At 54.0% G+C, this 24,220-nt stretch overlaps 1 protein-coding gene and 1 non-coding gene across 5 annotated transcripts in view; one reads left to right on the forward strand and one right to left on the reverse strand.

The window, feature by feature from the left end:
* Positions 1-18,857, reverse strand: part of DPP9 (dipeptidyl peptidase 9) — a 38,411-nt gene extending 19,554 nt beyond the window's left edge. The window contains exons 1-9 of one of the 4 annotated variants that reach the window (XM_055428754.2): positions 18,673-18,822; positions 17,717-17,768; positions 14,988-15,075; positions 10,964-11,217; positions 5,533-5,645; positions 4,335-4,508; positions 4,085-4,253; positions 3,197-3,310; positions 769-897 (exon numbers count right to left, since the gene is read on the reverse strand). In XM_055428754.2, coding sequence (XP_055284729.1) covers positions 769-897; positions 3,197-3,310; positions 4,085-4,253; positions 4,335-4,508; positions 5,533-5,645; positions 10,964-11,217; positions 14,988-15,043 — 1,009 coding nt within the window. In that variant the 5' untranslated portion in view covers positions 15,044-15,075; positions 17,717-17,768; positions 18,673-18,822. Of the gene's footprint in view, positions 1-768; positions 898-3,196; positions 3,311-4,084; positions 4,254-4,334; positions 4,509-5,532; positions 5,646-10,963; positions 11,218-14,218; positions 14,409-14,987; positions 15,076-17,716; positions 17,769-18,672 lie in introns of those variants that run through there. The other 3 variants (XM_055428758.2, XM_055428755.2, XM_055428756.2) reach the window with 3 other exon arrangements.
* A 225-nt stretch (positions 18,858-19,082) lies between these two features.
* On the forward strand, positions 19,083-19,154 carry TRNAG-UCC (transfer RNA glycine (anticodon UCC)). The gene has a single exon. It is a non-coding gene; the product is annotated as a tRNA-Gly (tRNA).
* The last annotated feature ends 5,066 nt before the right edge of the window (positions 19,155-24,220 follow it).

A 24,220-nucleotide genomic window follows, 5' to 3' on the forward strand; every position in this document is an offset into this window, starting at 1 on the left:
TTCCAAGGGGCCCTGAAGGTGCTAAACCTGGCCTGCATGAGTATCTTGTGTGGTTCACCAAGTTTGTTTTTCTTTTTTAAAATTGTGTGACTACGCCTAGCATGGCATGTGGGATCTTGGCCCTCCAACCAGGGATCAAACCTGCACGCCCTGCAAAGTCTTAACCATTGGACGCCAGGGAAATCCCACTAAAAGTATTTTTAAATAATCTGAGACATGTTTAAGAACTGGTAGATTTCTGGGACTTGGTGGTTCAGTGGTTAAGACTCGGAGCTTCCAATGCATGGGGTGCAGGTTCGATCACTGGTCGGGGGGGCTAAGATCCCACAAGCCTCTTGGCCAAAAACTGAAATATAAAACAGAAGCAATGTTATAAAAAAATTCAACAAAAACTTTAAAAATGATCCATGTTAAAAAAAATAAATTGGTAGATTTCATGAGTCTGGATTTCTGGCTTCTCTTGAGACACGGGGCAAACTCTGTACTCTCACAAGGCAGTGAGTGTCCAATGCGTCCTCGGAGGGGCCACATCCACCACTGCCTCCCCAGGGCTCCTGTTGTCTCCTGGGTCCCAAGGCAGGACGCCAGTCACCACTGATGGTGGCGCTGGCCCAGCGGTTGTTCCCAAGCCCAGCCTGCTTCTCTGGGTCTATCCTTGCCTGGGTCCTAGGCCCATCCTGGTTGGTGCCTCACCATGTTCCACGAGGTTTCAGACATCTCCGAGCTGCCCTGACCTGTCCTGGGCCCTGACCTAACCCAGGCCCTCACCTGTCCGGGGGTACCGGTAGGAGTCCGTCTTCCTTTCCTCCAGCGCAGGGGAGGGCACGTGGATGATCTCCACCTCGGACTCGTCCACTTCCTCGTACAGGATCCGCAGTGTCTTACAGCCTTCTGACCCTGGGAGGGATCAGGGCACCTGCTGAGGGTGCCAGGCAGTCCCCTGCTGTCCCCCACTCCTGCCCACACAGGACTCTGCTCAACCACAGTGGGGCCCAGACACCCAAAGCTGCCAAAGCCTCCACCTAGCACGTCTAGTCTCCAAGCTGTGACGTCCAAGCTGGCCCATCTGTGGGACTTGGTCACACCCACCCGAGCAGACCAGCACTTGGGACTGGGGCAAGAAAGGGTGCCGTGAACACTGTCAGGAGAAGGAAGCGAGTAGCCAGGAGCCGCTGGCTTCGCAAGCAGCACGTGGGCTGCCGGTGCCACAGTCAAAGGGACGGAGTCCCAGCCATTCCTTTCTCGGTCGCTGAGAGGGGTCCCCTCTGCGTCTCATACCCTTGTCTAACTCGCTGGAGTGGACCAACAACATCTGCCAAATGTGGCTAAGCCCACTTGGCCTGCAGATCTCCATGCCTGCTCTGTAGGGTGCTGGTTACAGCAAGCGGAGTGAGTATCCCTGGGCTCCCGCATGTGGGGGGCTCTAACTGAGGGGTTCTGAGCTGCGGAGAATAGCAAAGTGAGAACCCTGATATCATCAAGGCCAGTGGATGACAGCAGGGGTCATTCTGTGTCCCCAATGGACCTATGCCATGTCTGGAGACATCTGTGGTTGTCATGAAAGCTTGGGAGACCACAGCCTCCCAAAGAGAAGCAGCCCACCTCCATGCCCACAGGGACAAGGGGAGAAGACCTCATTTTATAGACCACGAAGTCGAAGGATGGGACAGTCACCTGCTTCTGGCAGGCAGAGTCATGAGCAGTGACCTGACCCGACTCCGACTTCTGACCTGGAGCCCTTCTCCCTGGTGGGCCTCAGGCACACCAGGTGTTATGGTGGTGAAAGACACTGGCCAGATGGAGGAGTGTGGACAGTGTCCTCTCCAGAAACATGCTGATCTCCGCCAGGTCTTGGGAGTGCCAGCAGCCTACCCAACCCTGACAATTTAGCCTCTACCTGGGTGCTGGCTAGAGTGTATGGCACTTGTTTCCCCCAACTGAACAATTTGCAGACCAAGCTTGTATTCACGGTTGGACCATGAAGTTTTCTTTACAAATCAACCTAAGGAAAACGTGAGCTAATATAAAGGTGGAAGTGGATGGCCGAGGGGGTGGTGCATGACTGCGGCGGTGGACACCAATGCCTGGTCCCCAGGATCCTGGGTTTTGTGGCCCCATGCCCACTGGCACTCAGGTCAGAGGGACTGTGAGCAGCGGAGGCCTGGGCCAGTTCTGCTTATGCTGTGGAGGGTCTGACGCTACTCACTGGCCCCGGAAATGACTGTTCCCTAGCTCAGGAGGCAGACTGTGCTCTGCTAAACAGGGAAAAGGTGACACTCCTGGCCTTAGGCACAGCTAAGAAAAACAGATACAAAAGGGCCCACTGCTCTGGCTTCTTCCTAACTTGTTGGCAAAACCCACCAAACTTCTAGGTGCATGTAGCTTCAACTCATCTCTCTTCCAGCTGAGAATTTCTCTAAGGTGAGATTTTCTTTTCTTTCCTCTTTTTATTTTAAATTAATTTATAGCTGTGATGGGTCTTCACTGCTGCAAGTGGGCTTTCTCCAGTTTCAGCTAGTGGGGCTACTCTCTAGCTGTGGCACCCAAGACATCCACAGGTAGAGGACTGATTCTCTGTGTTCTGACTGCAATGGACTGAATGTGTGCATTCCCCCAGAATTCAAATGGTAGATCCTAGCTCCCCACTACTCAGTGTGATGTATTGGAGGGTGGGGCCTTCGGGACGTGATCAGGTCATGAGGGTGGAGCCCTCATGAAGGGGATTAGTGCCCTTACAAAAAGGAGACCCCAGAAAACTCCCTGCCCCTTCAGCATGTGAGGACAGGGAGATAAGACGGCAACTGGAAGTGAGGGAAAGTCCCTCACCAGACAACTACTCTGCCTTGGTCATGGACTCCTAGTCCCCGCAACAGTGAGAAATAAACATCTGTTGTTTAGAAGCTGCCCTGGCTGTGGTATTCTATGACGGCAGCCTGAGTGTCGCCAGCAAGCTGGTCGAGGCTGATCTTAAATGAAAAGTGTGAAGGGCAGACTAGCATGTATATTGTGCTTCTGTTAACAGAAGTGCATTTGCAGAAGTGTGTTTTTTTTTTTTAGCACCTTGCAGCATGAGGGATCTTAGTTCCCCAGCCAGGGATCAAACCCGCATCCCCTGCAGTGGAAGCGCAGAGTCTCAACCCCTGGATCACCAGGGAAGTCCCTTGCACAAGTGTTTTTAAACCAGAGAGGCACTTACCCTCCCAAGAGGCTGTGGGGCACCACCAGTAGCCAGTGAAGCGGTCAAATTCCTCCTGGATGACAAAGGTGGCCACACCTGCAGACTTGGGGTCATCGAGGACACTGGACAAGCCTGGAGAGGACAGAGCCAGATGGGAGATGAGGGGTCTGGTTCACAGGAGGGCTGCTCTCCTGGTACTGCTGATGTTGGGGGGCATCCTGGGAGCCATACTGGGCGCCATGGGGTGCAGAACAGTATCGCCACCCCACCCACTCCATGCCAGGTACACCCTTGCCCCGCTGTGGCAGCTAACAATGTCTCAGCACATGGCCAGTGTCCCAGTTGCCCCAGCTGAGCATCTCAGGCTTATCAAGAGGGCATCAGGACCTGGGGCAGGATAGTAAGCAGGGATCGGCCATAGCCCTCGGATTTCCATAGGCATCTGCACAGGGGTGACATAACGTCGGGCAGGCAGGGGCCTGAGGCAAGCCTGGATCTGGTGAGCTCTGGGCTGGAAGCGTGGAGGGGGACAGGAGGGCAAGGGTAGGAAGGCTGAGATGGGCAGCATCTAGTGGGCAGGCCAGGCCCCCATGGCCTGGGTGATTCACACAGAGAAAAGTCAGGCAGCTGGACTTTGTGGGGCTACTGTGGGAGTGGGGTGGGGGGTTGCGGTGGCTGGGAGACAGGCTCTGAGCAGGTGCTGGTAGTTTGGTGGGGGCGCATGGTAGGGCAGGAGTCTCCAGCAGAAGCTGGAGTGGTGGCTGTGGGGACTGACCACAAGGGGAAGCGGGTTCCCATCCGCCCCACCCTCCACATAGGGACACAGGGAGGGGACTGGTAGGTAGTGGTGGTGGTGTTCCCGTCGCCCCCGCGTCCACCCCCACCCCAACCCCCGCCCGGCCTCACCCTTGTGGCAGAAGGTCAGCCTCCGCTCCTCGCCCGTCTCAATGTTGGCCACCCACAAGTCGCTGTTGTTGATGAAGGAGAAGAAGGCAGGGTCGGCGGGACAGATCTTAGGGTCCATCCGTGGCCCTGAACACTGGGTTTTGATCTCCAGGGGCTTCATGGGGGACACCTGCAGACAGAGAGGCCTGGCTCAGCAGGGCAGGAGGCCCCAGCCATTCCCCCGCCCTCCCCACCAGTGAGTGTGGCTCACCATGAAGCCATTCTTGCCGCCGTCCCGGCAGTGGAAGAGGCTGTTACTGGCCTGGAAAAGGAAGAGGCCACTCTCGCTGTGGAAGTCGTAGGAGGTGATGCCGAAGACGCCCAGGCGTTTCCGCTCTCGCAGCAGCTCCTCCTCCCGGGAGTAGACCCCGTGGTGTGGCGTGGCCTAGGGACACAAGGGGGACATCAGCGTCAGCAGTCGAGGCCTCAGCCCCCTTTCCCCACCGACTCTCTCCCAGACAGATGGGGCTGGGCTCCCAACCAGTGCCACCCTACAGACCCCTGCCCTCCGGCCTGGATCACAGCCCCTTCCTACGAGAACATCTGAGCTCATTCCACCCACCACCACATGGTCCCACTCTGCGCGGGGCAGGGGACGGGCAGATTCAGAACCACCGAGACGCCTGGGGAGGGGGGGCAGCGGATGGGTGAGCAGGTGCACTATGGGGGACACCGTGCAGCTGCCCCAAGGAGAACTCCCAACATCACGTGGGAATTCAGAGAAACAGTAAAAGGAAGAAGCACGTTTTTATGTTTTAAACTTCTTTTTCTCTGGCCGTGCTGCAAGGCCTGCAGGATCTTAGTTCCCCCGACTAGATATTGACCCTTTGCCCCCTGCAGTGGAAGTGTGGAGTCCTAACCACTGGACCGCAGAAGAGAGATCCCAAAAATGTGTTTTTAAAGAGCAGAATCCAAAGCAAAATAAGCACCCCCGGCAAAGAAAGCCATACAAATAGGAGTTGGTGGGCTTGGCGACTTCTGACCAGGACAGGCGACAAGCAAAGGGGAGAGGGCTGCATGGGTCCTCTCCCTGGAGTACTGTCATATATTCATGATCCAAAAGCAGTCAATGTAAACCAGTACAAAAGGCACTCTCCCCGCTCACCAGCCACATCCTCTTTGGAAGTGAGGCGACTTGGACCACACGGGTCATTAGCTAAACGTCTATAAAAGGGCCTCAAGCCCAAGTTACTCGCACACTTTTGATGAGGTTTTTAAAGGGAGAGGGGCTTCCAGCGGGCACTATCATCACAAGCCTGCGCTGCGGTTCAGGTGCCCTGGGGGAAGGAGAGAGCGAGCGTAGGGCAGGTGTTCAGGGCTAGGCACTCCTCCCGGGGGGAAGGGCTGGGACCCCTCAAAGGCCAAGTGCCCCAGCCACGGGGAGGGCCCGACTCAACCACGGGGCTCACCTGGAAGTGATCCAGCATCTGTTTCCACGACAGGAGCAGCAGTGCCTCCTTGCGGACCTTCCTGGGGATCTCAGAGTAGAGGAGGGAGTTCTCTCGGCTGCCATAAGGCATCCCTTGTGGGGAAGAGAAAAAAGCAGAGTAAGCACCCTTGCCAACTCTAGCCTAGCCCAGGGCTAGAAGAGAGCCTCAGGTGGGACGGGCCTAGGACCTAGACTCCCCACGGCTCCTGGGACTGGGCCTGGCTGGCTCCTCCTACTTCTCCAGCCCCTTGGCCGCACATCCCTCCCCACAGAATCCATAGACAGAATTTACACTGGCCAGCAGGAGCAGCAGGCTCTTCCACCTGAAATGTTAGAGCCAAATATGTCAGCCTCAGTTACTGAACAAAAAGCACCCAAGAGGACAAAATTGGGGGTCAGTGATCCCCGACTCCCCACAGTTTGGGCTCCGGTTGTGTATTCTGCTCTACTATGGGCTCTTGCAAAGGCCAGGAAATAGTCTCGGATCAGAGGAAGGGCAAAGTTCCAGAATGACAGGGAGAAGTGTATTCAAGCCCAGCCCCTCCCCCTCTGCAGTGCTGACACCAGGTTAGTCAGCTTCTGTGGGGCTATCTTGGGCACTGGAGGGTGTGAAGCAGCCTCCCTGGCCCTACCCACTGGATGCCAAGAGCCCCATCAGTGTGACAACCACGGGATGTCCCCAGACACGACTGAATATCGTCTCCTGGGGCAGGAGCACCCGACTGAGCGCCGCTGATCTGTAGAGCAGAGTGGCTGCCTGGGCAGAATTCTGTGTGGGAGAGTGAGGTCAGAAATACAGAGCACTTGGCACAGACAGCAGCAAATATGGCAAGGACACACCTTCCAACCCGAAGTGTCTTTGCCTTGATGGACAATGGCACGATGGCTGTGGGAGCAGGATGCTTCTCCTGGGGAGCCTGGGGGTCTCCACTCTCCAGGTACCAGGCTGGGGCACTGGGGCAGGGCTCCCTGAAAGCAGGTTGTGGCCCAGGAACGCACCATGACCGACAGCGGATCGCAGAGAGTGGGCGCCTCTCTTTGACCCCTTTCAATTCCAAAATCCTCCAGGAGGAAGACTGGGTTTGGTACTGGTCTCCTGTCCTCATATGCACCCTCACTTCTAAGACTGGAGGCTGGGGGCCCCAAGTTTGGTGCCTCTAGAGCTAAACAGAGCTTCATAAGTAATACCCAACCCACCGCAGTAACTCGTACAGGAAGCTTCTCAATACAGCAAGCGACTTGCATTTTCGACTTGTGACAGTTTGCTCATGAAGCATAGTTGGTAAAGATGTGAAAATGCAAAGCTAACTTGGATGTACAAGTGAGAAGTGTTCACAATTCAACATCTAAGGACGTTAAGCCAGGGGCCCCTAACCCCGTCTGGAACCAGGCCTCACATCAGGAGGGGAGTGCTAGGAAGCCAAGCTTCATCTGTGTTTACAGTCGCTCCCACTGCTCGTGTCACCACCTGGGCCCTGCCCCACATCAGATGAGCGGCATTAGCCTCTCAGGAGCAAATCCTACTGTGAACCGCACACGAGAGGAACCCAGGTTACAAGCTCCTCATGAGAATCTTCCTGAAACCATCCCACCTCCACTCAGCGGAAAAACTGTCTTCTGTGAAACTGGTCCCTGGTGCCAAAAAGGTTGAGGACCGCTGCTCTAAGCTGCTGCAGCTAGACTCACTCCAAACTAGAGGCACAGAGTTGACACCACCCACCCAGGCCACCCATGGGGCCATCTTCCTTCCCAAGTTCACAAGACAAGTGGGGACGGGAATCATGTGGTGGGTGACTCTTTTCCTGTAAAATGTCCAGAACAGGCAAGTCCACAGACAGGAAGCGAGTCAGTGGTTGCAAGGGCTGGGGGAAGGGATGGGGGCAGGGATGGGGAGTGACTGCTCACGGGGATGGGGATTGCCTTGGGTGATGGAATGTTCTGGAACTAGACAGGACGGTTGCGCAATCCTGTGACTGACTGTACCCAAAACCACAGTGCCGTCTGCCTTTAAGAGAAGGGATTTGATGGGACGTGAATTACTTCTCAATTAAACAACAAACAAGGCCCCGTGTGGACTGCTGGGAGGGGGCAGGTGGCCATTCTCAACCAAGCGCTGTGGGCTCTGAACAGCCCTGGTCCACAGGCTCTCTGGGAGCCCGAGCCTTCCAGACAGGAAGTTAGCAGTGCAGCCCTACCAAAGAACACCAGAGACACCTCCCCTCCCCACTGACTAATAAGCACTAACATGAAAAGGGACATGCACTCTGGCACATTCCCTGAAGCAGCTGCCCCAGGCCCTGGTGTTGGTGGGGATCGGTGTGCACAGTGAGGGTCTGGGATGGCTGAGCGTGGCCACTGACTTCTGCTGGCACTTCTCTTACCAGCTCCACCATCTCAGCACCCCATCCCAAAGCCCCCCAGCATGTCAGGTGGCCCAGGACCTGGACACAGAACACGAGATCTCCCTTACACCTGAAGGGACTCCCAGTGCCACTGAGGCCCCGTGCCCTCCTCCACTGGACACGTGACACCCATTTGCAGCAGAGAAGAGCCGACCCACTAGGAGCAGTGGAGCCCTGGATCCAAAGCCCATCTTCTGGGACAGCAGTGGACATGTTCCCTTCTCTGCTCTGTCCCACATGCATTGGGCTCCAAGAGAGACTTCCCAAAGGGGGGTGATGGGGCCTGCCAGGGAAGCAGGGCTCCCGGAGGAGCAGGGGGACAGGCCACATGCTCAGAGCACCAGAGTAGGCTGGGCATCAACCTGGGAGGTCCTTTCTGTTCAACCCATAAATGTGTCTTACTACCAGCACTCCCCCAGCACTGAGCTATAAATATATAGGGGCTCAGGGGACACCTGATCCAGGAACCTGGATGTAACGTGACGTCAAAGGCACCCCAGGGTGCTGAGTGATACAGACTGGATCAGCTCAAGGGTGATCTAACCCAAGAGAAGCGGGATGGCTCTGGGCTATTCTAGGCATGTTTCGGGGTCTCAGTGGCTCTACCACCCTTGTCTGGAGCTGGCCCAGACCCCTGGGGTGGGCTCTCAGAACCTTCTGCAAACCCAAGGCCCAGACCCGTGCACAGGCCGAGGCCGACCAGAGGAGTGGACATCTGACCTACATTGAGGCAATCATATTCAGAGAAAGGTGGTCCGTTTCTGGTGGTGGCTGGAACCAGACGTGTGATCCTGGGAGTGTGGCAGCAGAAGGCAAGTGGGAAGTGAGGGTGGAGCCGCAGAGAGAAACACATGAAGTGGATGCCTGGGCTCCATTTAGCTCAGGCTTCTCAGTGTTGGGAGGCACGGGGCGGGCTGGAGGAGGGCCCTGACACCCATGTCTTTACTATGAGGCTCAAAGTAACTCAGAGCATTTCTGCCCTTTCAGTAGCTCTGTGGTTGGTTTAATGATGGCTCCCAAAGACGCCCAGATCCTAACTCCAGGAACTGGTGAGCATGGTACCTGCCTGGCAAGGGGGCCTTTACAATTGGGATTATGGTAAAGATCTCAAGCTGGGGAGATCAGGCTGGATTATGCAGGGGGACCCTAACGAGCCTGATAAGAGGCAGGTGGGGAGATTTCAGACACACAGGAGAGAAGGCAATGTGACCAGGGAGGCAAAAACTGCAGCAATGCAGCCACAAGCCGAGGAATGCCAACGGGTGCCAAGAGCCAGAAACAGCAAAGAACACATCCCCCCACCCCATGAGCCTCAGGAAGATGACCAGCCCTGCAGATGCCAGGCTCTCGGCTGAGAAACTGATTTCAGGTTTCTGGCCTCCAGCACTGAGACAAAATACACTTCTGTCATTTTAAACCACCAGGTCAGTGGTCACTAGTGTCAGCAGCTGTCCTGGGACACTCAAATAAGTACCTTGACCTGGGAGGGCAACTTGAACTTAAGTGAGCTAGGGACCCAAGTGAGACTGCATGCAGGACAGGTGAGGGACTGGGGACCATGGAACCACAGGAAAAAGAAAAAGACAGGCTGCAGCTTGCCACGGTCACAGAGTCTGGGCCACATTCAGTCCTCTCTTTTTCCTCTCCCTGGGGTAAATGAAACCTGAAGCCCGCCCTAATCTCTCCTAGGCTAAAGCTGGCAAACTTTTTTCCACAGAGGCCAGAGACAGTAAGTATTTTTGGCTGTGCAGCCCACATAACCTCTGTCCCAGTTACGCGCGAAAGCCGCCTAAGGTGGTCTGCACACCCACGGGTGTGGTCGCACACCAGCACAACTGGATTTCTAAAAACAGCTGGCCGCCGCTCACCGGTCCTTCCAGACCATTCCTCCCTCTGACTCCGCCTGCCAAACTGCCATCTGGTCTCCACGTGGGCCTCTGCAGGGAGGGAGAGCATCCGACAGCCCCTGCAGTCACTGTCACGGGCCTTGGCGTGAGGGCAGCGCTGGTCAGGGTCTTGGCGTGGGGGCAGCACGGGGCGGGGGATGACCTTCAATTGTACGTTCGCGCCATCACTCATTCCAATACTGACCGAGGGCTGACCGGGGTCAGGCTGAGGGTATGTGGAGGGTGACACGGCCCTGAAGATCCAGAGCTGGGGTTAAAACCCTGCCTCGGATCAACAATCATGGGTCAGGCTGTGTTCAAAGGAACATGACTGGCGCCATTCCTTTTGGCCTGGAAGACCCTCAGGCAATATTCATTTGCTCAACAGGTATCTGTCATCCACCTCCTAGGAGCCAGGCCGGGGCCCAGCTGTCGAGGCCACAGGTGTGCGTGAGGCCACACCATGCCCCGAAGGTCAGCGGGGAACACAAGTGCAGCCATAACTGCCTATGACATAGGAAGCCCTGCATAGAGGCACACCCCAGGAGGTGGAAGTGAGCAGCAACTGACATGCTTATCCAGGGATCCGGGGCTGGAAGAGAAAACCTCCAACCATCTGCCCACGGTGATGCAATCGTGCCAACTCTCTGTGAGCCTCTGGGTCCTTCTCAACACACCACAAGCCGGCAAGCCTCCACGGGAGTGACCTTCCACTCCCACTGTGGGGAGTCACGTTGCTCACCAGCCACCCCGGCCCAGCCCAGGCCACTGGGAAGTGACTCAGGGGGCAGGCCTAGCTGACAGGCACTGGAAACTATCTCAGGGCCTTGGGCCCATCTATCAGGCCCAAACCTGGAGCTGCTGCTACATGGATGGGGCAAGACTGCCCTCTGTGCTGGCCACCATACAGCTGAGGCCCTGGGGGACCCTTGCCCCAGGCTATCACTCTTCACAGCCGTCACCTGTAGGTGGGACCACATCATTTGCAGAACAGCTTGCCCCAGGCCCAGCGCTCTGTCTGGACCTTCTGATTCACTGGGCTGGCTGATATCTGGGGACAAGAGGACGTCGTAACAGCTGGCCCAGAAACATGGTGCGGGGGCAGGGCACCCAGGGGCCTTACCCAGGTAGTAGAGGCGGTGGGAGTGGGGGCCTGACTCGTCCGTCTTCTGCACGAACTGGAAGTCGTGTGGTGCCTTGTTGACCACGAGGCCCGAGTTCTTGCGGCTACCGTGGATGATGCTGCGGAGCCCCTCCCACGAGTGCTTCTGCACCTGGAAGCGGGACGCCGGGTCCTCCGTCTCTGCCGCGTCACCCCGCTCAGACGTCGGCACCCCAGTGGCCATCCTCTCCGCCCCTTGGGAATTCAGCGAGAAGCTACGAGGAGAGTGGGGGAGAGAAGGAAGGACAGGAGGGAACACGATGAGAAGCAGGGTGGCACCCAAGTTCCACTCACAAGCTGCCCCCTACTCCTGACTCCCCTGGCCAGGCCCTACCCCTAGGCACCCTGCCCCGCCCCCGAGGGTGCCTCAAATTCTTCCACTTCTTTCCAGCCACGAGCCCACACACCCCCACCACCAGCACCTCCTGGCTAAACACTGCCACTGTCTCCCAGCTCAGCCTCGTACATGTTGCAAATCTGATCCTGCGACTTAAAACCCTTCCTTGGTTTCCCACACTAACCGGGGATAAAACCAAGCACTCACATGGCCTTTGCTGACTTTTGTCCTCTGACCTCTGCCAGGCCTTCAAACCTCACCCCACTTCATCAATCTAGGCCTTCTCTCAGCTTCGCAAACAAGCCACGCTCCTTCCCACTCCACAGCCTTTGTCTGTGCTGGCCTTCTGCCTGGAACACCTCTGCCCCACTCCATACTGGACTAGCTTCTAATCAGATCTCAGCATAAGTGTCTGTCAGGGCTGTGGATGGCCATCTGGACCAAAACCGTACATCCATCTTTCATGTGCCCCCTGGCTGCTCCACCCTCAGAGTGTTTTGTCATGGTGACTGTTCACGGATCCCCTGCCTGTTTCCGCTCAGCATCCCCCCCACACCTTGTCTATCCTGGCCACGGCAGTGTACCTGGAACCTCACACAGCCCCTGGTGCACAGGAGGCATTCCTTGGAGAGCCACAGTGATGATCTCCACCAGGAGACACTCTCTCACTCCCCAAGAACTGAGCATAAGGTGCAGGTGGGCAAATCTCGTGGCCCATGCTGTCAGCTCACCAGCCAGCAGGGAAAGCTGTCCTGTCTCACGAGAGGGGCTCAGAGAGCCAGGCAGACATCTGCTGGTCATCAGAGAGCCTCAGGTGAGAGGATGGACAGGCACCCCTTTCCCCAAAGGCCACTCCACTCTCTCCGCCCACTCCAGGGAAGGTTGCTGCTGTGTAATCCCCTCCCCACCCCCTGCACTAGCGGCTTCTTGACTGAACTAGACTGGCCAGGCAAATATTTATTTTATGGAAATCTAAACACAGCCTCAAAGATCCTGGTTCTAGAAGAACCAGGGTCGTCTGGTGAGGCCAGCCAACATGGGCAGGGCAGCCTGGATTTCCTGCGAGGGTACCAAATAGCCAAAGGTCTTGTTTAGACTCCGGGATACCTCATCCTCTGGGATTAGTACCTCTGTGGGCACATGTACATGTTCCCTTGTAGGAGGAACTGGCTTTCAAGAAGTCGTGGACAGAGCTAGGGCTCCACCTTCACGTGGGGGCCTTAAGACTTCCAGAAGGCTTTGCCCCTTGCTAGTACGAGATCCCTGCCCGCTGTCAGAGGCGACAGAAGAAAGAGACATGGGGAGGCACCCATGACTGCCGAGCACCCACTGTAGGCTGATCTTCAGACTCCTCTTTCCAACTGAGCCCCTGCTTGGTCCTTTCTGACCCAGCTGAGCTGGGGGAGGGGCAACAAACTGACACGGTCTGCCCCCCAGACACTTCAGCTGCCCCCACACTGGCTCTGAAGACAAGGACCATAGGCCATCAGAGCCTTTGCGGCCATCAGGTCAAATAAAGCAAACCCTGACAGGACGGCACCCTTGCCAAGGGGCACCCATGGCCTATCCTGGCCTGCCAAAGAGCTGCGGTTCACCTCGAGGGCACCAGGGGCCATGGGCGGGGCTGGGAAGGGGCCAGGCCAGGACCAGCTGGGCGCTACAGAGCCCATGCAGCCCCGGCACTGTTGGCAGCAAGCTCAGAAAACCAAGGCAGGGCAAGTCCCATAACCGCCAAGACCCGGCCCGCCCCCACCTCCACCCCCACTCCACAGTGCCACCACAATTCCACCTGTGATCATGGCAGAAAAACAAACTGGCCTTGGGTGCTCTCATGGGGGACCCCAGAGACAGAAAGCAAGCCTGGCAAAAACCCTCATGGAATCTCATGGCTTATATCCACAGCAAAGGAAAATAAAAATGATCTTGCCTCCGATCAGTGCAGAGAGCCCAGGAAGCAAAAACACGATCCAAGAGATGAGAAACGAAATGAAACATCGGGAGGACCTTCTAGGAACCTTCTAGACGTGGCTGGGCAGTCCAAGCTCGCAGGCAGGCCAACACTTGCTGCTGGGCCCTGGCCCTCGGCTCGCCTCTCCCCTCCCCAGGGGCAGAAAGAGAGGCTCAGAGAGGGGAACAGGTGAACAGAATGCAGCCCTCGGGAAGCAAGCCTGTGCCGGCCCTGCCTCATTCAGCGCCAGCTGGGGCTTGGCTTCTTGAGTCAAGAGTTTACACAGCTGGGGAAATGAAAGCGGATTCCAAGCTACCTAGGCCAGACCCACCTACGCCTTCTTTTTGCCAATCGATAGGACGGCCCACAGCCCACACCACCACCAGCACCCAGGTCGGGACCTGCCAGCAGGGACGCTGTCAAGGCCCGCTTGGCTTCTGAGATGTGACTGAGCCAGCGCTTCTCAAGCTGGAACCACCTGTCCCTGGAGTATCAGCCAGAGTCCCAGGTGATGAGGGAAGCAGGCAGAAGGCAAGAAGGCAGGAGGCACCAGACGAAGGGAGGTTTGGGCCAGGACCACCATGCTCCAGAAACGCCTGGGAGTGGCCTCAGGGACCTCATAGCACCCCTCCTGCCAGGGGATCCCCGGAAAGAGCAAGCCATCCTCCGCTCTATGAGGGCCACCCCCAGCACCGCCCAGGCCTTCAGCTTCTGTAAGTCCATGTGCGGCCCAGCCCACGCCCACCCCAGACCTGGTGCACAGGGGAGAGGAGACTCCAGCCCCATTGTGAACCGACGTCCGAATGCGCAGGCACCACACAAACTCAGAGCCACATCTGGGTAACAAATTATACACTTAATGCCAGCCCTGTCTTCCAGAACCGTCTTCTGTTCCCTTCCTGCCCACCCCTGCCCCGATCCTTGCACTCACTGAAAGCAGGTGAGCCTGTGGATCAGAAAACTGATACTGACAGAGATCGGCTCAGCTGAGGAATTTTCGTGGTCCCTTCCTCTCGTGCCAGGCCCCACACGTAGAACGGACGAGTGACTGGGTTTTGTGAGGATAACTGTATTTGATCTTCACTAAAACCTTGGGAAGTGAGTTCTGGGCTCTCACCCTAAAGGTGACAGGAAAGCAGGCTCTGAGGTCAAGTGGCCCACCCAACCTTCCCCACAAAAAAGGGCAGGAGCCCCACGCCCACATCCTGACCATCTGGCCAGTGGTTCTGTCTTCTCCCCAGGGGACACTGGGTGATGTCTGGGGACACTTGGGGTTGTCATGACTGTGGGTGGGGGTGGATGCTCCACTCCTACAATGCCAGGGCAGGCACTGAAGGACCTAGCCCAGTGGCGAAAATACCAAGGCTGGAACTTCCACATTCCCAATACAGGGGGCTCAGGTTGATCCCTGGTCAGGAAACTATATCCCTCATGCCTCAACTAAGAGTTTCAAGGCCACAACCAAGACCCGACACAGCCTGATAAATAAATAAAAATATATTTTTTAAATGCCAAGGCTGACTAACTCTGCTAGCCCACACTGCCGCCCTCACAGAAGAGCCAGAAGCACACCTTGGGAAAAACCAGAAACCTGGGGACAGCCAAGGTTTGTCTTAGACCCTCCAGACCTAAGATTCCATTAGAAATTTGGGAACCTCTGCGATGTCCCCACTGACCAGGGATCCCCAGGCGTCCCTTACCTTCTCCAATGTTCTGTGTTCACGTTGTCCAGCCGCAGCTTCTTAACCTTCCGCATTAACCACTTGGCTGACCTCAGGGTGGGTGAGCCTGCGAGGGGAGAGATCGCAGGGCTGCAGCTCCGGCAGTGTGGAGAGGCGAGGCCTAACTCCCCTTCAAACGCAGCCCTCCCAGAACTTTCCTGGCTGTACAGCGGGCTCGAGCTTGATCCTCGGTCGGGGAACTAAGATCCCACGTGCCATGTGGGGTGACCAAAAAAAAAAAACCAAAAATACCAAAAGCAGCCCTCTGGTCTGCAAAGAACACTCAATACCAAGGGCCTTCTCATGCTCAGTCGTGTCTGACTCTTTGCCACCCAATGGACTGTAGCCTGCCAGGCTCCTCTGTCCATGGGATTCTCCAGGTAAGAATACTGGAGTGGGCAGCCACTTTCCTTCTCCAGGGGCTCTTCCCGACCCAGGGATTGAACCTGTGTCTTTGTAACTCCTGCATATACAGGGAGATTCTTTCTCACTGCACCACCAGGGAAGTCCCTCTCATGGGGCAGATGTTAGAAATCTGAAGGCCTATGCAGGTGTTTACCAGGAAGCGGGCAGTTCTCCCCAGCTGAGAGTCCTGAGAAGACACGAGTTTCACATGACTAGGGAGATACCACCCACAGCACTTTTGGGGAATCAAATAAACCCACATTCCCCACAGTGGTTGCTCCCCAATGGCTGTTCCGACCCCACTCCTCCCAGATCTTGACCACCATCTCCAGCCACACTGGCCTTAACCTCCCTAAACATTCAGACAACCCCACTTCCGGGATTTTGCACTCCCCAGCCCCTCTGCCTAGAATACCCCTGCCCTGCTTTTTGTAAGACCTGCTCCCCCTTGTCCTTCGGGTCCCAGTATCAGCTCCTCAGGGGTCGTTCCTGGCACTTGGTCCACAGCGCTCCTCTGTCAGCCCCATCTCAATGCCTGGGCATTTCTGCAGGCACTCATTCTAAGACAGTAGTTCTCAGTGGGATTTTGCCCTCCACCCTTGCCCAGGGCATCTTTGGTGATGCCTGTTGACATTTTTGGTTGTTCTGATGGCGGGGGTGGGGGGGTTTACTGACACCCAGTCGGTGGGGTCTGGGATGCTACTTATCTCCCTACGTGTCCACGACAGCCCACCCCCACTCTCTCCAAGAATGATCTGGTCTCAGTGTCCTAAGTGCCAAGGGGGAGAAACTCTGTTTACGGTCTGGGGGGCAAAAACTGAGTACGATTCTTAGACTCACACTAGACACCAAAGTAAATCACCTGAGGTTTAGATGGCATACCAGGGTGGCCCCCGGGGCCTGTGAGTCACTCCTTCTCTGTCTGTGTGCTTAGATGTGTACAGCCTCCCAGGGCCTCTGCAGGTCAGGTGATACTGGTACGCAGACGGGTCTCAATGAGGCCCAGTGGCCCCAGGGGACTGTTTTGGTTGTCAGGACTGGGAGGCAGGCGGCTGGCATCTCGTGGGTGAGACCAGGGATGCAGATAAGCCCCCACAATAAGCAGGATAAACCCACTCCCACCGCAAAGAATAATCTGGCCCCTAACGCCACTAGAGCTGAGGCTGAGAACCCCTCTCTGGGTAGATGACCACTCCCAACAGGATGTCAGCTCCATGGAGGCAGACCTCCACTTGTCTCTTCCCACTGTGGCCCTGACAGACAGGATGCACTCAACAGACATCTCAGGTTGAGTGAACACGTCCCTGTCCTCACTTGAATGCTGTCTAAAGTCAAAGGGACCGTTGGTGTGGGGGGCACTCCACCACCTTCTTGACAAGACAGGTGCCCCAATGGTTAAAGGAAAATAAAGCAGTGGAATGTCCTTGGTGGTCCAGTGGCTAAGACTCTGTGCTCCCAACACAGGGATCCCAGGTTCAATCCCTGGTCAGGGAACTAGATCCTGCATGACACAATGAAGATCTGGTGCAGCCAAGCAAATATTTGAAAGAGGAAAAAGAAAGCAGAGCCTGGTCCCAGGATAGAGAATCACCCAGAAGTGAAGCAAAACGTCACTAGAAAGCAGCACCAATTTCACCGCAGACCAGGGACGAAAACTGTGGGCTCTGGTGTCAGAGAGATTTGGGGTCAAATCCTGATTCTGCCACTGAGACCTTGAAGGAGTCGCCTAACATCTCTGTGCCTCAGTTTCCCCAGTTGTAAAACAGGACCAACGCCCTGTTCGTTGGCAGGGCCAACGCCTAATACTACTGTGAGGATTGAGATTACAGGGGTAAAATCACACACACAGAAACCACAGGGCAGCTAATACTGTCACCAGAACAAGTTATTTAAAATCAGTAGTTACTTAAATAACAAGTACTTAATAACAGAGTAACAAGTTACTTGAAATCTCCTAGAGGAGAACTGGACTCAAGCCCCTTTCAGAGCTAGAATCCAAGTCATTCCAGAATCCAGTGCCAGGCACCCTGTTAGATGGGGAGTGGGGAGCAGAGGGTGGGCGTGGTGTGTGTGTGTCTGCATGTGTAGCCACACATCCACCAAATACTTTTTTTTCTCCTCCTGGATAGAAAAAAAAAGTCTCCAACCAGAGCAAAGCTGAAGCCACTAGCCTGGGGCCAGGCTAACTGTCCCCCAGGGCTGTAGAAAACCACTTCCTCCCAGATTCTATATCCTGGAACAGACAAATGAATCCCTTTCACCCATACCCAGCAGTCTGGCCACCCCACCCCATCGCCACTGACCTCTAAAGGGTCCAGAGAACCTCCATTTCAGCTGCAGATGTGGTTCACAGACCTTGACAGAGTAAATGTGTCATTAACACAGCGACTTAACAGAAGGACTAACTCCCTCACGCTCCTGTCACTTGCGAGTCCCCAGTGGTTGGGCCTGATTCATTGTACCCAGTAGATCTCAATGATGCCTCACAGCCCCGCAGCGCTGTTTGCACGCCCTGGACCACACCCCGCAGGAAAGTCCTGCCACCAGGCACCAATTCGACCAGGATCCAGCAAGGGACTACAGGGACTGGTGACCACACTGCACCCTTCCTGGGCTTTTAGTCCCAGCTCCTGTAAAGGTTTATGCTTGCCGCTCAGGCGAGTGACTTCCTCACAGTCGGGGGCAGGGATGCGCTCAAAGGGAACAGGGGCCACTTCTGCCGCACAGATGGGGAAGTGTTAAAGACTCTGTTGGAAGAGGGTGGATGGCTGGACAGGGCTGGGAAGGAGGCTGAGGGAAGCGGGCTGGACCCCATGGGGATGTGGGGTGAAGGGGTGGGGGCCGGACGCAGGGCGGGGCAGTGGCCTCTGCTCTCATATAGGCAGCATGTGTCTGCATAAAGAGAGGACAAGGTGGGGACCTCCAGAGACGACGGGGAAGAGAAGGCGTTATTGAGTGCGGCCACCCCGGGAAAGGGGTCAGAGCCCGGTGGCCCGGGCAGCAACGGGATGGGAGAGGACGTCGGGTCAGGCCGGGCAGAGGAGAGACTGAGAGCCACGGGGCGAAGGAGAAGCGGAGGCGGGGACTGGAGGAACCGCGCGTTTCGTCAACGGCCGGGCCGGGGAGCGCGCAGGCGGGGACGGAGGGCCCCGGGGAGGCCGTTCCACGTAGGGTCCAGAGTCGGGACTGAAGCGGGGCGGGTCAATGGCGGGTTCAGGGTTGCGGCCGAGGCCGGACGGGGCGTGGGGGTGCTGCTCACCGGGACTTGGGGCCGGCGCGAGGGCGGCGGCCGGGCTGGGCAGGACGTCCCGGGCTCGGCGGCACCTCAAACTCGCGGCTCCATGCCCGGGACTGCGGCCCCGGAAGTGGCGGGCACGGGGCACAGCGGCGCCGGCGGACACGGGGTACCCGGCAGCCCAGGCCCCTTTGACCCGGAAGTCGAGTGGCCCAGGCGGCGGCCTGGGATTGGTCGCGGCCCGGCCGGTACCAAGAAGCCCGGGGCGCTTGGGGGAGACGCGTCAGCAGGGCCCCCGCAGTAAATGGGGTGTGTGGCGATTTCCTGTGCGAGGAAGGGACACTGGAAGAAGACACCCCTGGTAACTTGGTATCACCCAACCAAACCGCTAATACTTTTACTAAGGGCATTGTGAGAACTCCTACTTCGCCCAGGCGTTGGTGGTATAGTGGTTAGCATAGCTGCCTTCCAAGCAGTTGACCCGGGTTCGATTCCCGGCCAACGCAACACTTACTTTTTTTTTTTAATAGCTTCTTTTACTGTCTATTTAAAATTATCTAAACATCAAGCTAGTATTTCTATTAATTTACAATCACTTCTACAATTCCAGAATAACTTTAAAAAAACAAGAAGAAATTTTAAAAGCGCCTAAGGAGATCCAACCAGTCCATTCTAAAGGAGATCAGCCCTGGGTGTTCATTGGAAGGACTGATGCTGAAGCTGAAACTCCAATACTTTGGCCACCTCATGCGACGAGTTGACTCACTGGAAAAGACTGATGCTGGGAAGGATTGGGGACGGGACGAGAAGGGGACGACAGAGAATGAGATGGCTGGATGGCATCACCGACTCTGTGGACATGAGTTTGAGTGAACTCCGGGAATTGGTGATGGACAGGGAGGCCTGGCATGCTGTGATTCATGAGGTCGCAAAGAGTCGGACACGACTGAGCGACTGAACTGAATCTGAATTTCTACTGTAGTAAATTTTAAAGTCCCATAGTAAAGATTCTAAGTGTTTCCATCTGGGTTTTGAACCAGGTATCTTTCTTGTGGGAGGTGACAGTGATAACCGCTACACTAGGGAAACAGACAAGAGTCACACTTCTTGAGTTTATTATAGACAATGTTACAGAAGTTTTTACATTGTAGCTCCTGAAATGACTATTATTTGGTTCGGTGCCCCCATGTTGATTTCCACTCTTCCTAAATGTCCATCACTCTGCCTGATGCCCTGGAAGCTAGAAGGAGGAAAATAACCCCATCTCAACAAGTACAACAAACACACTATTAAAACAATCCAAGACAGAAATTGCTTTCAAACTCATTCTGAAGTCAACGTTTCATTAGTTCGTCTCATAGATTCCTTATTTTAAACTCTTTCCTGTCTACAAATATTAACCAGGCTGTTTCAGCCCAAACCAGTTTCTAAAGTAATTTTCTGTAAAAGATCTCGCTGCTGGGTGCATCGAATTTGGAAGGGAAAAAAAAAAAAAAATCAGGACATAGAAAAAAGTTAACTGAAGATAATTTAAATGAGTTTTCATTTAACTGGAGTTAACTCATTTTAGAGCATTTCTTTTTTTAAGAGAGATAGTGGAAGGAAGGGAGGTAATCATAAGGATTTAGATTCAGATTACTGCAAAATCTGCTTTTTTTTTTTTTTGCCCCTTGCAGGGCCAGGATTAGAAGGAGAGTGAGGCACAGACCGCAGGTGCAAAAATTAAGGTGGCTCTAAAAAACTCAACAATCAAGATAAATAATATTTTAATACATTATCCTAAGATATTAATATCAAACTAATGGCAAAAAGCAACCTCACAGTGGACAAAATATCAAAGTCTTAAATCAAGACAGGTTTTGGCAGTGTCTTACCAAGCCGTATTACAGTCTGAGGCAAGAACAAAAATGTGTGCCCTTCTATGTCTGGTTTTAACATATTTTTAAGTCCTATTTTCCCCTAGAACATCATTGAAAATATTGAAACTTAAAAGTAGGTATATTAAAATTCACAACATTAAGAACTTATAATTTTATGTTTCTGTGTTTAATGGAAGCAAACATATCGATACCACTTTCAACATAGGCTCGAGGCGGGGATTCACTATTAAAAATTACTTAAAACATACCGAGGGACTTCCCTGCTGGTCCAGTGGCTAACACTCCAAACTCCCTGTGCAGGGGGCCCCCGATTCGATCCCTGGTTAGGGCACTAGATCTCACATGCTGCACGTAAAAGTTCCAACATGCTGCAACTAAGACACGGCACAGCAAAATATATAATTTTTAAAAAAATCATATTGAGAAGCACACAGTTTTCCTTTTCCTGCACTAGGTCTTAGCTGCAGCACACAAGATCTTTGATCTTTGTTGTGGCATGTGAACTCTTAGTCACAACAAGCAGGGTCTAGTTCCCTGACCAGGGATTGAAACTGGGCCCCCTGCTTTGGAAGTATGGAGTCTTAGCCACTGGACCCCCAGGGAAGTCCCCTCTTCTCCTTACAAGGATCTCTTTCATTATAGTAGGCCCACACAGATAATGCAAAATAATCGCTCCAGCTCAAGACCCTGAACTTAATCTCACCTGCAAAGTCCCTTGTGCCATGGAAGGGAGCATCTGGGCATTAGAATGTGGACATTGTGGGGGGCATTATTCTGCCAACTACACCTCCCCCTGCCATTAAAAATTCTGTGGCATCCTTTTTGACAGCTGCATAGTATTCCATCTATTCATTCATTCAGCAAGTATTTACTGACTACTTATTATGTAACCATCTCTCTCATCCTCCCCATCATGGCCCGCGTGGACCAGTGTGGTCACCTGCATCCTCTCAACCCCCACAGCATGTGGTTTCTTGCAGCAGCCACTGCACCTGTGAGCACCTGACTCAGGCCCCACTCTGCCTCTGCCCACAGCCCTCCAGGACGCCCATTTCCCTTGGGAGAAAAGTCCACGTCCTCCCATGGCCCATAAGGTCCTGCACGCCCTGCCCCATCCTCTCCCTGCCCCCCACTTCCTCTCTCCTTCCCCCTCACTCTGCTGCAGTCACATGGGCCTGCTCGCTGTCCCTCCACCATACTAGGTATGGTCCTGCCCCAAGGACCATACAGCTTTGCACAAGCTGTGCCTGCCGCATTCTCCCACGTATTTCCAGGGCTCGCTCCTTCTCCGAGTCTTGGTTTTAATGCTACTTCTGAAGAGGGGCCTTCCTTGGGCCCAGCTAACCTTAATCTTCTCCCCTAACTTTGGCAGCCATAAATTCAGTCCCTATCACATCACTGTTCCTTCAATGACTTATCGGTCTCTGAAACAACCCCATATGTAGATCTGTTTACTTCTTTCTCCTCTGTCTGCCCCACTGGACTGTAAGCTTTACCAGTTCAGGGGTTTTGTTGTTGTTACTTGTTTGTTTATTTGTTTGTTTAAATCTATTTTGTTCCCTACATGTCACTATGGGCTCAGGAAACATGTGTTGAAATTACAAACAAATGAATAGCTGCTCAGAGGAGAGAAAATACCAAGGTAAGGTATGAAAATACCTTGTTATGGGGATGGAGTAACACAGTTGGGCTTCCTGGTGAAGGACAATACCTTGCAAAGCCTGCTCTTTCCTGCATCAAGGTCTGAAAGGTCACTTATCTGCAAACAAAACAAAAACAAAAAACAACAAAAAGAAAACCTTCTTTAAAAGTATTTCTTGTACTTCCCTGATGGTCCAGTGGTTAAGATTCCGCCTTCTGGGGCTTCCCTAGTGGCTCAGTAGTGAAGAGTCCACCCGCCAATGTAGGAGACTCCAGTTGGATCCCTGATCTAGGAGGATCCCATATGCCGCAGAGCAACTCAGCTCATTGGCCACAACTATTGAGCCTGTGCTCTAGATCCCAGGAACTGCAACTACTGAAGTTTGGTGCCCTCGAGCCTGTGCTCCACAATGGGGGAGGCCACTGCATTAAGAAGCCTGTGCAGTGCAATGAAGAGTAGCCTCTGCTCGCTGCAACTAGAGAAAAGCCCGCACAGCAGCAAAGACCCAGCACAGCCAAAAATATATAAATTTTTTAAATTATAAAAAAAAAAGAATCTGCCTGCCAATGCAGGGGATACAGGTTTGATCCCTGGTCCAGAAAGATTCCACGTGTCACAGGACAACTAAGCCCACGTGCCTAAACTACTGAAGCCTGCATGCCTAGAACCTGTGCTCTGCAACGAGAAGCCACTAAATGAGAAGCCCACCCACCGCAACTAGAGAGTAGCCCCCACTCGCTGCAACTAGAGAAAGCCTGAGCACAGCAATGAAGACCCAGCCCAGCCAAATATAAATAATTTTTTAAATAAAAATAAAACATTCATTTTAAAAAGCTCATTGAAGGAATTCATTAAAAAATCATTTCTTGTGTCCTTCAAATTGACTCAAGGCAGTCAGTCTGCTGTGTGACACCCAGAAAGCCATTCCCCTTCTCTGAGTCTGTGTCCAGGAGATGTCCTTGCAGAGGCTAGAAACTCAGGTGCCTCGAATGAAAAACGATGATAATTTCATCTTTCCACTAGGTGTCAGCAGGAGCCCAGACCACAGGCACCTTGCATTATCCATACCACCCCACCATTATCCCCTTCCTGCCACACATCCCATCCTTCCTCCCAGCTCCTCACTGAGGCCCAGATTTCTCCCCTCTAACACCTACCCCCAGTATTTGCAGAAGTGTCCTTGTCCCCAGGCAGGCAGCCTCAGCAGGCAGAGTCTATTCTACCAAAGTGCTCAGCCTTCCAGGGGCCTTCAGGAAGGTTGGAGGGAAGAAGAGGAAAGAGGAAAGAAAGAAGAGAAATGAGTAAGGATTCAGTGTTCACAGTCTGGGAAACATCTCTTGTAAAGGCTGTCTGCAACAGATCACTTTGTACCTCCAGCAAATGTGAGCTGAGACCCTTTCTAAGAAAATGTTACATTTTACACTCTTAGGGGATTTCCCAAGTGGTCCAGTGGCTGAGACTCCAAACTCCCAATGCAGGGGACCCAGGTTCCATCCCTGGTTAGGGAACTAGATCCCACACGCCACAACTAAGATCTGGCGCAGCCAAGTAAATAAATAAACCCCCAACAACCCCCCAGCAGCCTGCTTTTTAATGCGCAGGCATGGAGAGTTTAGTAACATGCTCAAGGAGGCACAGAGAGGTTAAGTAACTTGCCCAAGGTCACACAGCTTATAAGTAGTAGGTGATAGATTCAGTTGTTTCCCGGGTGACTCAGTGGTAAAGAATGCACCTGCCAATGCAGAAGACATGGTTTCAGTCCCTGGGTTGCGGAAGATCCCCTGGAGGAAAAAATGGCAACCCATTCCAGTGTTCTTGCCTGGGAAATTCCATGGACAGAAGAGCCTGATGGGCTGTAGTCCACGGGGTCTCAAGAGTTGGACACGAATTTCTTTATCATAACTCTCATTATGTCCATTTTACAGATGGGGAAACTAGGCTTGATGATTTAAGTTACACAAGAAGCAGTGTACTGGGGAGACAGACACACAGAGAGATTAATTTCATAAACAACCTCCCTCACTTGTTTTTTGCTACTGAGAAATATTTT

Source organism: Moschus berezovskii, chromosome 8 (genome assembly GCF_049115385.1).
Source record: "Moschus berezovskii isolate FMDL1 chromosome 8, NW_MosBer_1.0, whole genome shotgun sequence".
Taxonomy (NCBI): Eukaryota; Metazoa; Chordata; class Mammalia; order Artiodactyla; family Moschidae; genus Moschus; species Moschus berezovskii.